The sequence below is a fragment of the Tupaia chinensis genome, unplaced genomic scaffold, assembly GCF_000334495.1.
Source record: "Tupaia chinensis unplaced genomic scaffold, TupChi_1.0 Scaffold149383_1, whole genome shotgun sequence".
NCBI lineage: Eukaryota > Metazoa > Chordata > Mammalia > Scandentia > Tupaiidae > Tupaia > Tupaia belangeri.
This window is the reverse complement of record NW_006209227.1, coordinates 572,637-584,817: the sequence shown is the minus strand read 5'-3', so window position 1 is coordinate 584,817 and position 12,181 is coordinate 572,637. Positions and strand designations below refer to the sequence as shown.

Below are 12,181 nucleotides of genomic sequence, written 5' to 3'. Positions count from 1 at the left end.
AAAAAAAAAAGTGTTGGTGATATGTGAAGGAACTGGAACTCTCACTGCTGGTGGAAAAGCAAAATGGTGTAGCCACTGCAGTTACAATTCCTTAAAAGATTAAAAATAAAACTACCACACAACCCAGCAGCCCCACTCTTGAGTATACACCCAAAAGAATTAATAGCAGGGTCCTGAAGAAACATCTGTATACCCATGTTCACAGCAGGACCAGGAAACAGCCAAAAGGTGGAAGTAACTCCAGTGCCCAATGATGGAAAAAAGAATGGATAAGCAAAATGTGGAACAGACATACAGTGGAATATTATTTAGCCTTCAAAAGGAAGGCAACCCTGTCACATATAACATGAATGAACCTTGAGAAGGTGCTGAGGGAAACAAGCCAGGCACACACACAAAAATAAATACTGTATGGGGACCAGCAGTTAGTGTAATGGCTATGTCGCTGGACTCCCATGTAGTCAACCACGGTTCGAGTCCTGGACCCGGTGGCTTAAACTCACGCCAAGCACATGTGGGTGCATGCCCAAGATCTTGAGAGGAGAATGGAGGAGAAGGGATTGTGGTATGGCCATCCCCCCTGGGGGGTGATTTCTCGCTCTCTGTCTCTCTCTGTCTTTCTGGTGAGCGCACGCACCCTATAGCAAAAACCTCTCCAAATATAAATACATACATACATACATACATACATACATACGTACATACTGTATGTGTGCACCTACACCAGGCATGTGAAGTAGTCTAATTCACAGAAAGCAGAATAGTGGGGGCCAAGGATTAGGGAGATAGAAAAAAAACAGATGCAAGGTGAAAGAGTTCCGGAGATGTTTCTCAGCAATGTAAATTTATTTCATCACTGAGCTTTACACCTAACAATGGTTAAGATGGGGCCAGCAGATGGGGTTATGGTTACCTCGCTGAACGCCCAGGTAGTTGACCAAGGTTTGAGTCCTGTACCTAGTGGCTTAAGACTCATGCTGAGCACAGATGTATGCATGCCCAAAATCCCGAGATCCCCCCAGAAGGTGGTTTCTTGCTTTCTGTCTCTCTCTCTCTCCAGCAAGTGCACATGACCTATAGCAAAACTTAACAACAAAAAGTTAAGATGGCATAGTTGTTTGTTTGTTTGTTTGTTTTTTTAGGTCTCTGCCATAGGGCACATGTGCTCACTGGAAAGGGACAGAGAAAGTGAGAAATCACCCTCAGGGAGGATGCTTACGCTGCAATCCCTTCTTTATTCTCTCAGGAGTTGGGGCATGCATGCACACATGCCCAGCATTATTTTATCTTTATAAAGAATTATTTTATTTATTTATGCATCATTATTATCATTATTTTTAAATCTGACCAGAGTGAGACAGAGAAGAAAGAGAGGGAAAGTGAGAAATCAAGCTGCCAGAACTGGGACTTGAACCGCTGTGAGCCATGTGGGAGGTCCAGCACCTTAACCACGCACGACACCACCTGCCAGCCCCCCCGGCCCCTGGTATGATTCTCAAGCTGCCCAAGTCTGGGACTTGAACTGCACTTGGCCATGTGAAAGTCCAATGCCTTAACCATACCACCTGTTGGCCCGTTAGGTTATTTTTGGAAATAGGTATAATGAGATAAATAAATCTGATAAAACAGTAAGGTCGTCCAAAAGTGAAATACGCTGCACAATTAAGAGGGAATAAAAAGACCCCAAGAGACCCTTAAGCATTCTCAGATGCAGCTGGGGCTGAAACATGATGGCAAACCTGTCACCAACAGTGTGCAGCAGGCGCCTCGCAGGCCCCAGATAGCAAAGACGCTGCAAGGCAGAGCGTGCTGGTGCTGTCCGATCACATACTCTGCCACAGCGCATGCCACACAAAGACCGTCCTATCCAGTGAGAGCATGTGCCCTCTGACAAAATCTAAAACACACACACACTATCCCTGTCACTGTTCTGCTGGTCGGGCATCAGGACTTGGTACATTCCTCTGACACCTGAGCTTTGACTGACAGATAATCACATACCCTTCCAATGTGCAGGGCAAAGCCCTTCCAGAAGGAGCCGGGGAAATCAGCTGCTGGGGAGGGAGGCTAATTCGTGAAGAGCACGCTTTGCGCTGACCAACCGCCTGTTCCTACCTCTAATAACAACTATTTTTTTCCATTATGTTCTGACAACTGGCTCCAGGCCTGGGTGGCTCTGGCTGCTATCTGGGAGAGCTGCTATGTCAAGGCCCAGAGAGGAGCAGGCAGAGGGCACAGCCCCCTGGAGCTCCATGGCTACCCTGCCAACACCCTGCTCCACAGTGCTCCTGCCAGGCCACCGGGAAGCTGAGACTAGGAGAAAGAAGACAGAAAGTGGCTCTGGCCTGAACTCCACCTCTGGTGGGAGGGAGGCCCACAAAGCAGACTCAAGTTATTTTTGGAGACAGGTATAACGAGATACAGAAATCTGATAAAACAGCAAGGTCATCCAAAGGTGGAATATGCTGCCTGGGAAAAGGGTGTGTCATCACTGGAAATACCGCGGTGGCCTGATCACTCACCCAGAGTGTTACAAATGGGACTGAGATGTGGAATCACGGTTGGACAGCCTGCCCAGCCCTGAGAGCCGGGGCCTCTCTAACCTCAGTGCCCGCTCTGTTTCTTGGTATTCCCAAGGCCTCTGCCTTGTCAGTGCCAGTCTCGCTCCCTGTCACACCCTCCAACTCCCCGCCTCTGAATGTGGGCGCTGTGCCGGCAGAGACTCGTTTTGTTTTGTCCACTGCCATATCCCCCCTGCCTAAAATGAACAACTCACAGTGGCTTAGGATGGGGATTACATTTATCTTGGTTCCTAAACTCGGAGTTTCCTCTTCTTCCAAAGAAATGTATATGAGGAAATCCTACATGACCACACACTTCCCAGGAAGGGCATAGAGATTTAAGGATGATGCTATGGGCCAGTAGATGGCATGGTGGTTAAGGCGCTGGACTTCCACAGGGCCAGTGATGGTTTGAGCCCTGGATCTGGCAGCTTGCTCTTTCTGGTCAAATGGAAGAATAATAATAAATAAGTAAAATTAAATACATAAATTTTTAAAAAAAGAAAAGAAAGAATGATGCTATGAATTTATAAATAAACATTTGTGGATTCTCGAAAGTGCCCAGAAACAATTCTGGCACTCTGATGGGCAGCAGTTTTTATGAGTTAGGAGCACCTTAACTATCTAGGTGAGGAAACCAGCAGTTAGCGTAATGGCTATGTCGCTGGACTCCCACGTAGTCGACCGCGTTTCGCGTCCCGGACCCGGTGGCTTGAAACTCACGCCGGGCCCATGAGCGGGTCGGCGCACGACGCCGGGCGCATGTGCGTGTGTGCCCAAGATCCCGAGAGGAGAATGGAGGAGAAGGGATTGCGGCGTAACCATACCCCCAGGGGGTAATTTCTCACTTTCTGTCTCTATGTCTCTCTCTGTCTGTCTGGCGAGCGCATGCGCCCTATAGCAAAAATCTCTCCAAAAAAAAAAAAAACCACTATCTAGGTGAAAAATAAGTAAAACATTACCTGAATTATTAGTGACCTGGAGTCTCTTAAAGATCCACCTGTCCTACATACTGGTTTTCCTTTTATTTTGCATTCTTTCGAAAATGTTTTCAAAGTGTCTTCAAATTCAGCAAAATCTAAATACTGTAAAAGAGAACATAAGCAACTCAGCAGCAAAAAAGTCATCAGACATTCCTCCAAAGAACATATATTGAATACAAAGGGCCGCAGAGCAATGAACATATGTTCAATCTCACTAGTCAAAGGGAAACGCAAATCAAAACCACAATGAGGTATCACCGAGCACCTGTCAGAACAGCTACCATCGAATAACAAAAGGACGCAGCGGCAGCAGTGCACTGGCAAGGTGTGACTCTGAGGCTCACAGAAGGCCTGCACTGGAGTCCCAGCCCACCTCAAAAGCGGAGCATGGGGGACCAGCAGACCGCATAACGGTTACGTCACTGGACTCCCACATGGCCAACAATGATTCGAGTCCCAACCTGGTGGCTTGAAACTCACACCAGGCACATGTATGTGTGTGCCCAAAAGCCCAAGAGGAGAATGAAGGACTGTGGCATGGCCATTCCCCCTGGTGGGGGGGGGGTGATTTCTCATTTTCTGTATGTCTTTCCGGCAAGTGCACACACCTCAGAGCAAAAACTATCTCCAAAAAAAGAGCTGGGCATGGTGGCACACACCTGTGGCCCCAGCTAACTCGGGAGGCTGCAGCAGGAAGACTGCAACATACCAAAACCCTTCCTCAAAAAAAAAGATAACTTAGACCAGCAGGTGGTATGGAAGTTAAGGCAGCTGGATACCAGCTGAGCAGTTCAAGTCCCAGACCCAATGGCTTGAAAATCACACTGGGCAAGAGTATGTGTCCAAAATCCCAAGAGGAAAACGGAAAAGGAATTGTTCTCCCTTTTCCTCTTTGACTATATTTGGAAAGGACACACTCCCTACAGCAAATTACACACACACACACACACACACACACACACAAAGACAACTGTTGACAAGGATGTGAAAAGGGAATCCTTGTAATATACACACATATAAATAAACTTTTAATTACCAAAGGGATATGCACTTAGAAAAAGAGAGAGGAGGAGGAAGCACTCCACCCAATGGGTGTAGTCACACTCCAGGGAGTCGCAGTCTCTTCTCTTCCATTGCTCCATCCTGTTGGGATTCTGGACACACATGCAGATGCTCTTGGCATGTTTTTCAAGACATGGGAGCAGGGATTTGAATCCAAATCCCTCACGCTGTCTCTTAAAAAATATTTAAAAGTTTAGGGAAAAAAAAAAAAAAAGACAAGCTACAGAATATTTATGGTATTACCCTGTTTTGGAAAACAAACTATAGAGTTTGTACAAGTATTCACAGAAAAGTCGGGACAACAGCCTACTACGCTATTAACGGTGGTCACTGTGGGAAGCACAGAGCAGGGACATTCGCTTACAGACATCTATGGTGCTCTAACCCTTCACCAGGAACACATGCTGCTTTCATAATGTTCTTCAAAGGACTGTCAAGTGGCTTTAAGATTTCAGATTAGTGGGCCCAGCAGATGGCGTAATGGCTATGTCACTGGATTCCCATGTAGTTGACTGCAAATCGAGTCCCGGATCCAGTGGCTTAAACTCACGCCAGCCGCATGTGCTTACATGCCCAAGATCCAGAGAGGAGAATGGAGAAGGGATTGCGGTATGACCATCCCCCCTGGGGGTGATTTCTCGCTTTCTGTCTCTCTGTCTCTCTCTGTCTTTCTGGTGAGTGTATGTGCCCTATAGCAAAAACCTCTCCAAAAAAAAAAGATTTCAGATTAGTTATTAAAACAAAATATATAAACACATGGAAAAATCATCAATGCAAAGTACATGAAGAGCTGCAATGTAATGACAGAAGAAATGTCACCAGGCATTAAAGAGCGCTGCATGGAAACACCAGTTCCCCGGCTCTTTCTGGGACCTGCGTTTGGTGTAACGTACCTACCTCTTTCACTAGGCCAAGTAATTCAGATTCGTGAGCCAGAATATCGCCCATACCGAACTGTTACTGGTAATTCTCACAGCAGAGATGTCTACAAGGCAAAAACGTAAGACAAAAGCTTTCATCTCAACCACTCATGAAATCACAGGAGGGTGGCTATGATGGGCAGAATAAGGGCCCCAAGATATCCACACCCTAATCCCAGAACCTGTTTACATATGGTTTCCTGGCCGAGGGAATTAAGGTTGCAGGTGGAATTAAGGTTGCTAACCTTCAACCAGATTATCCTGGATTACCCAGGTGGACCCAAGACTCTCACAGGGGAAAAAGGGAGGCGGAGAGTCAGTGTCAAAGAGACAGAGCCAGACAACCCACCACGGAAGGCATGGAAGATAAGGGAAGGGTAGTGAGCCCAGAGGGTGGGCAGCCTCTAGCAGCTGGAAAAGGAAGGAATGGAATCTCCCTGAGAGCTTTGGAAAGAATCTGCCCTGCCAACACCTTGCTTCTAGCCCAGAGAGACTTAGATTGGCCTCCTGACCTCCAGAACTGTAAGATAATAAATTTATGCTGTTCTAAGCCACTAAATGCATGGTAATTTGTCACCAATACTAGGAAATACAATGGCTACAGTCAAAATTAACTCTTTCTACACTCCCTGCCACCCTTCCCCAGGTGTCCCTGGGCAGCCATTTCTGTGGCCACCTCCCAGGCACTAGCCCAGCTAGTTGCCCAGAACCCCAGAGGAATTAAAGTCTGGGCTATAATACTAACCACGCCACTCATTGCACCTGCTCATGTCAATCACTGAAACCCAGAGACTTTATCAGATCTCTTCCAGTTCTAAGAATGCACAACTCTGTAACCGCACATTTTTTTCTACTGGTGCATTTGATTCGAATTATTTGAACACATGTCAGGAAACTTAAATTTGGGCATTTCCCATGCTCATTCCCTCTGTCCTCGTCCATTCCCTCTGTCCTCGTCCGGCGGTTGCATCTCCCAAGGGGAGATGATCTGTTTCCTCTCCACTCAGTCCAGGATCTAGACTAGGAACAAGTAGTCTTTGCCCTCCTGCGTAGACGCCCTCCAGACACAGGCCAGACTCCTCAGACCTCATGCTCAAAGCCTTCTACCACGGGCCGGCCGCCTGCCCACATTCCCCTTCATTCTGTAGACTTGAACACACACACACACCCCGCCACCCCAAGTACTAGCAGCCACCTTTACACCTGTCTTCTGGAACTTCGCACTTACTGTTCCCTCTGCCTCTATGCCCTTCCTCCCCATTCCCACAGCTTATTCAGGTCTCTGCCTAAAGGCTACCCTTTCTAAGAGGTCAGCCCTCCCCACCCCTTCACGTGGCTTTCTCTTCTTGGTTGCACCACGTGAGTGTGTGTGCTCACTGCTCCGCAGCCCATGCCCTGCTTCCATGAGGACACGTGTTCCCCTGGCATCCCCAGGGATTCCCTGGCACACTGTGGGTGCTCACACCCACTCACTGAAGAAGTGGAAATCATTTCTGGGAACCAGCAGGTGGCGTGGTGGTTAAGACACTGGACACTCCCACATGGCTGACTATGGTTCATGTTCTGGACCTGGCAGCTTGCTTTCTGTGTGTGTGTGTCTGGTCAAATTAAAATAAATGAATGAATAAATAAGTAAATAATTCTTAAAAATAAAAAAAAGAAGTTGAAAACATTTCGGATGTGAAGGAAATACGCAAGGAAAGGGACAGAGCCTGGAAGAGATAGGCCCGGGGTTCTTTCGGCAGGATGGTCAGAGGTCCCACCAAGACCCTGACACCTGAGCAGAGTGGGCACCCCCACCAGCTGGGGACAGGGGCTCTGCAAGTGCACGGGTCCCAGGAGGACGGGCTGGACAGCACGAGGGCACTGGGGTGTTGCTACAGGAAACAATGCTGAAGTCATGGAAAGCAGTGAGGCCAGGACAAGTGGGCCTTGCAGAGCCAGTGAGCGTCTCAGACGCAGGTGTGAGCGTGACAGGGAACCTGGAGACAGGAGTGAGGAGCAGGCTGGCCCAGTCTGACAGGTTTTTAATTATTTTGCTATAAAGTACACACACTTGCTAGAGAGAGAAAAGGAAAAAGAGAAATGACCCCTTGAGGGGATGGCCATGCTGCAGTCCCTTCTCCTCCATTCCCTCTTAGGATTCTGGGCATGCACACGCACCTAGCATGTTTTTCAAGCCATGACCTGCACAGTTGGCCATGTGGGATCCAGTGCCTTACCCACCACACCATCTGCTGGCACAGCCTGATGGGATTTTTACTGAGCACTGTCTGGTGTGTGAAGAGCCTGCAGGGGACCACGGCAGGGAGGCAGCCAGAGACCTGCAACGCCCGAGGAGTGAGGAGTGACCTGTACGATGAGGGGAGCCGCGAGCAGCCTTCTGATAGCTGCTGAGGACCGGATGTGGAATGTGGGGGAAGGAAGTTAAGGGTGATTCCGAGGTTCTGTGCAGCTGAGTGAACAGTACGCCATTTGCTGAGATGGGGACTTGGGGACAGGTGGTTTTTAGAGATCCAGTCAAGAGCTGAATTTGGCTGAAAGTCTAAGATACCGACTGGAGGTGCTGTGAAGGCGAGGCACCTGTGTGTCTGCAGCCGAGGGAGGAGCAGAACTGGACACTGACGATGGCAAGGAAGTGGGTACTGAGTCAAGAGGTGGACAGACCTGGTGATGAGACATGAACCAGGTCGCCAGTGAGAAGCATGGGGTCAGCCTGCAGAGACGGATGCTGGGAACCAAACTGACCGGGGGAAAGGCAGGGTTTCTAGTGCTCAGTCCACTAGAGCTACTCGGGCTGGAATCTGAAATGGAGCCAGTCTGCAGTTTTCTCCAGCCACTTTCAGCCCTCTGAGCTAGGCTATGCAGGTGAGCAGAGCGAGGCTCTTCTAGAGAGGAGGGGGAAAGGAACACAAGTATAACAAGGACAGGACACTGAAGCTACACTCAGTTCAGAAAGGGAGGAAGAGGGCCGGCAGGCAGCATGGAGGTTACGGTGGCTGGATCTCACATGGCTGCCACGCAGTTTGAGTCCCGGACCTGGCTTGAACACAAGGTGCATGTGCCTGTGTGCCCAAACTCCTGAGAGAAGAACAGAGAAGGGGTTGCTACATGGCGGTTCACCCTGGGGGGTGATTTCCCATGTTCTCTCTCTGTCTTCTCCCCCCAACACACATATCACATGCCCGAGAGCAAAAACCAAAACAAAACGAAACAAACAAAGGGAGGAAGAGGAGAGAGGTGGGGGTTGTACGGCAGTGACGAAGTGATGGGGCAAAGCCCTGCTGGACGAGGCACGCCGGCATAAGCCTGGAGACAGAAGGCAGAGGGCGGAGGGCAGGAAGGGCGCCTGAATGCAGGATGCTGGAGTGACACAGTAGTGGAAGCTCACAGCACAGGAGGGTGGGGAGGACCAAGGAACAGGAGCGGCCAGGCTGCAGAAACCTCCAGATGGGAGCCAGGAGGTGGAGGGGATGCAGTGAGCCAGCGCTGAGGGGGAACTGGGAGACTCTCCGCAGGTGATGCCCTGGGAGGAAGGGCGCATGGTCAGTCCACGTCATGTACTTCAAAGGGGCTGGGTTCATGAGAAACGGGGTGTGACCTGGAAGCAGATTATGAAGGCAGGGACGGCACCCACCCACTAGGCCTGCTCCAGGCCCCCTCCAGGCCTGTTGGGGGCCAGGTAAGAGAACAAAGCAGGCTACTGTCTGAGGACGGCCCATCTCCAGCCCTTCTCTGACCACCACCCCATCTCCCTCCCTGCTCCCTCCATTGCTTCCGCTCACTGCAGGCCTTGCAATGATGCTGAGCCTCTGCTGGAGTGTGCCCCACCCTGCAGGCCCACATTCACACACATCATGCTCACCTGGTCCAGACTGCCTCCTTCAAGAAGCCCTCCATGCACCACCCCTCCCAGCCTTCTCCATCAAGGCTATTCCTTCTGCCCTGGGTATCTCTGTACTCCTCACCTCTCCCACGGCTATGCTTAGAACCTGGCTGCCAAGACAAAGGGCTGTATTTAAATCTCTCACCTCAGAGCCCAGCCCCGTATCTGGTAGACCAGGCAGGCACTCAAAACATCTGAGCAATAAATGAGGCCCTAGTCCCAGACCTGGCAGCTTGCTTTCTCACTTTCCCTCCCTCTCTCTCTCACACTCTGTCCCTCTCTGGTCAAATTTAAATAAGTAAATAAATAAAGTTGAATAAAATAATTCTATAAATAAATAAATAAGGTCCAAGCAGCGGGGATTGCGTTTTGGATGGCCCTGGGACAAGAAAACTGTCATTTTTGAGAACTTGAGCTCCTTCTAATCCGGGGGCCATCTCTCCGCCTGGACACTTTCCCCACTTGCTCACCGGGTCGCCCCTGTGCTAAGTGCATGTCACTTCCTTAGGTAAGTCCCCCCTGCCCACTTGGGATAAGAGGCTGCAGTGATGTGCTGTTAGCGGATGGGAGTCACTGCAGGCATTCTAGTACCCGGAATTGTTCTGTTTCTTAGAAATTAGTGTCCTCAGGACCCGCAGTTGGCGTAATGGCTATGTCGCTGGACTCTCATGCAGTCGACCGTGGTTCGAATACCAGACCGGGTGGCTTAAACTCATGCAGGGTGCGTGTGCGTGCGTGTCCAAGATCCTGAGAGGAGAATGGAGAAGGGATTGTGGCGTGGCCATCCCCCCAGGGGGTGATTTCTCACCTTCTGTCTCTCGGTCTTTCTGGCGAGCACACGCACCCCATAGCAACAAAAAGAAGTTAGTTTCCTCTAACCCTGAAGCCTGTGTGTCACTACAGGTGTCCGTTATTCATGCCATGTGCAAAGCACTTCACATCTGATCTTCTTGGTGAATCTGAGAGTCTCCTTTTACAGATGAGGCAACTGAGGCGCAGGCAGGATGACATGCTCCCAACAGCCACAGCAATTAAGTGACAAAGTAGAAATTCAAAACCGTACAGCAGGTGGATCCCTTATGACCACTCACGCAGTTTGCATCCCAGCCTGAGGGCTTGAAAAATATGCTGTGCATGGGCAATCCGACAGGATGGAGAAATGGAGAAGGGACTGCAATGCGACCACGCCCCGTGGCGGCTGCTTTCTCACTCTCCCTCTCCCTCTCTGTCTGCCTATGGCTAGTACATGCATTTTCTGGTAAAAATTTTAAAATAAATAAGTAAGACCATGTTGCTTCAACCACTACACCATAGGACCTTGAAATGTGGAGCACCTGAATTGGGCCACCGAGGTGTTTGTGCAAATAAAAATCCCTGCTTCCACCATCTCTCTCTTTCTCTCTCGTTTCCTGGAGGGCACTGCACCCTCAAGAGAGGAAAAAGTGAGAAAGTGCCCCCTTCCGGGATGATCACACCACAACCTCCCATTTCTCCCTTTGAAATTTAGGGCAACACACACCCAGTGTGTTCAAGGATCAAAACTTGAGTCTGGGGAACCAGCAGTTAGCGTAATGGCTATGTCGCTAGACTCCCACGTAGTCGACCGCAGTTCGCATCCCGGACCCGGTGGCTTAAAACTCACGCCGGGCGCGTGTGCGTGCGTGCCCAAGATCCCGAGAGGAGAATGGAGGAGAAGGGATTGCGGCGTGACCATTCCCCCCTGGGGGGTGATTTCTCGCTTTCTGTCTCTATGTCTCTCTCTGTCTGTCTGGCGAGCACACGCGCCCTACAGTGAAAATCTCTCCAAAAAAAAAAAAAAAACAACTTGAGTCTGGGGGACCAGCAGGTGGCATGGTGGTTAAAACGCTGGACATTCCCACGTGGCATACCATGGTTTGGGTCCTAGACCTGGTGGCTTGCTTTCTCAAATTCTCTTTCTCTCTGTGTATCTCTCTCTGGTCAAATTTAAATAAATAAGTGAATAAATATAATTAAAAATAAACAATTATTTAAAAAAAAAAAAAACTTGATTCTGGCTATGTGGAATCCAGCTGCCTTAACCACCAAGCCACCCTAGTCTTACTGAACACCATGGCAGGCTGGACACGCAGAAGCCTGCCCTTTTAGTTTAATTTTATTTTATTTTTAGTTATGGAGAACAATGGCAAGAGAGACAGAGAGAAAGACAGGGAAAGTGAGAAATCTCCCCCCAATGCCCCAGGATAGCCACAGGGCTTATCCCTTCTCCTCCAGGGATCCTGAGCAGACACACCCGCCAAGCCCCGCCCCATCGTGTCTGGGACTAGACAGCGAAGTCATCTGTATGGGATAACCATCACACCGGTTGGCCCGAAATCCTCCTCTTAAACAAGTTCCCCGAAGACTTTTACACACACTCGGTGTGACAACCACCACCTTGCTTTAGGCCAAAACGAGGGGAACCGTTATAAAAGCGTGGGGAGGCCGCAGCGTCTGCACTCCGGGCGGAGCGTCTGCACTCCCCGGGGAGAGGCTCGGGGCCTACGCTGGCGGGGTGAGGGAGCTGCGGGGCTTGTGTGGAAGACCAGGCTACTGCGCAGCAAGAGCCGTTTCTGCTTAACCACCGTGCCTGGGAGGGGTGGGAGAGGAGGACACGCAAAAGCCACAAGCCAGGCTTAACCTTCGAGCCTGGGGGTGGGGGGCGCAGACGCCACCGGCCGCGCGCTCGCGCCCCACAGCCCGGCTGGACGACGTGGGCCTCCATAGCGACCACTGCAAGGATCCGGGGAC

At 50.1% G+C, this 12,181-nt stretch overlaps 1 protein-coding gene across 5 annotated transcripts in view; it reads right to left on the bottom strand.

The window, feature by feature from the left end:
- Nucleotides 1-5,587, bottom strand: part of ARMC9 (armadillo repeat containing 9) — a 199,255-nt gene extending 193,668 nt beyond the window's left edge. For 4 of the 5 annotated variants that reach the window (XM_006171120.3, XM_006171121.3, XM_014585263.2 and 1 more), the window contains exons 1-2: nt 5,504-5,587; nt 3,524-3,646 (exon numbers count right to left, since the gene is read on the bottom strand). In XM_006171120.3, coding sequence (XP_006171182.1) covers nt 3,524-3,646; nt 5,504-5,554 — 174 coding nt within the window. In that variant the 5' untranslated portion in view covers nt 5,555-5,587. The remainder of the gene's footprint in view (nt 1-3,523; nt 3,647-5,503) is intronic. The other variant, XM_006171122.3, reaches the window with a different exon arrangement.
- Nucleotides 5,588-12,181: the final 6,594 nt, after the last annotated feature.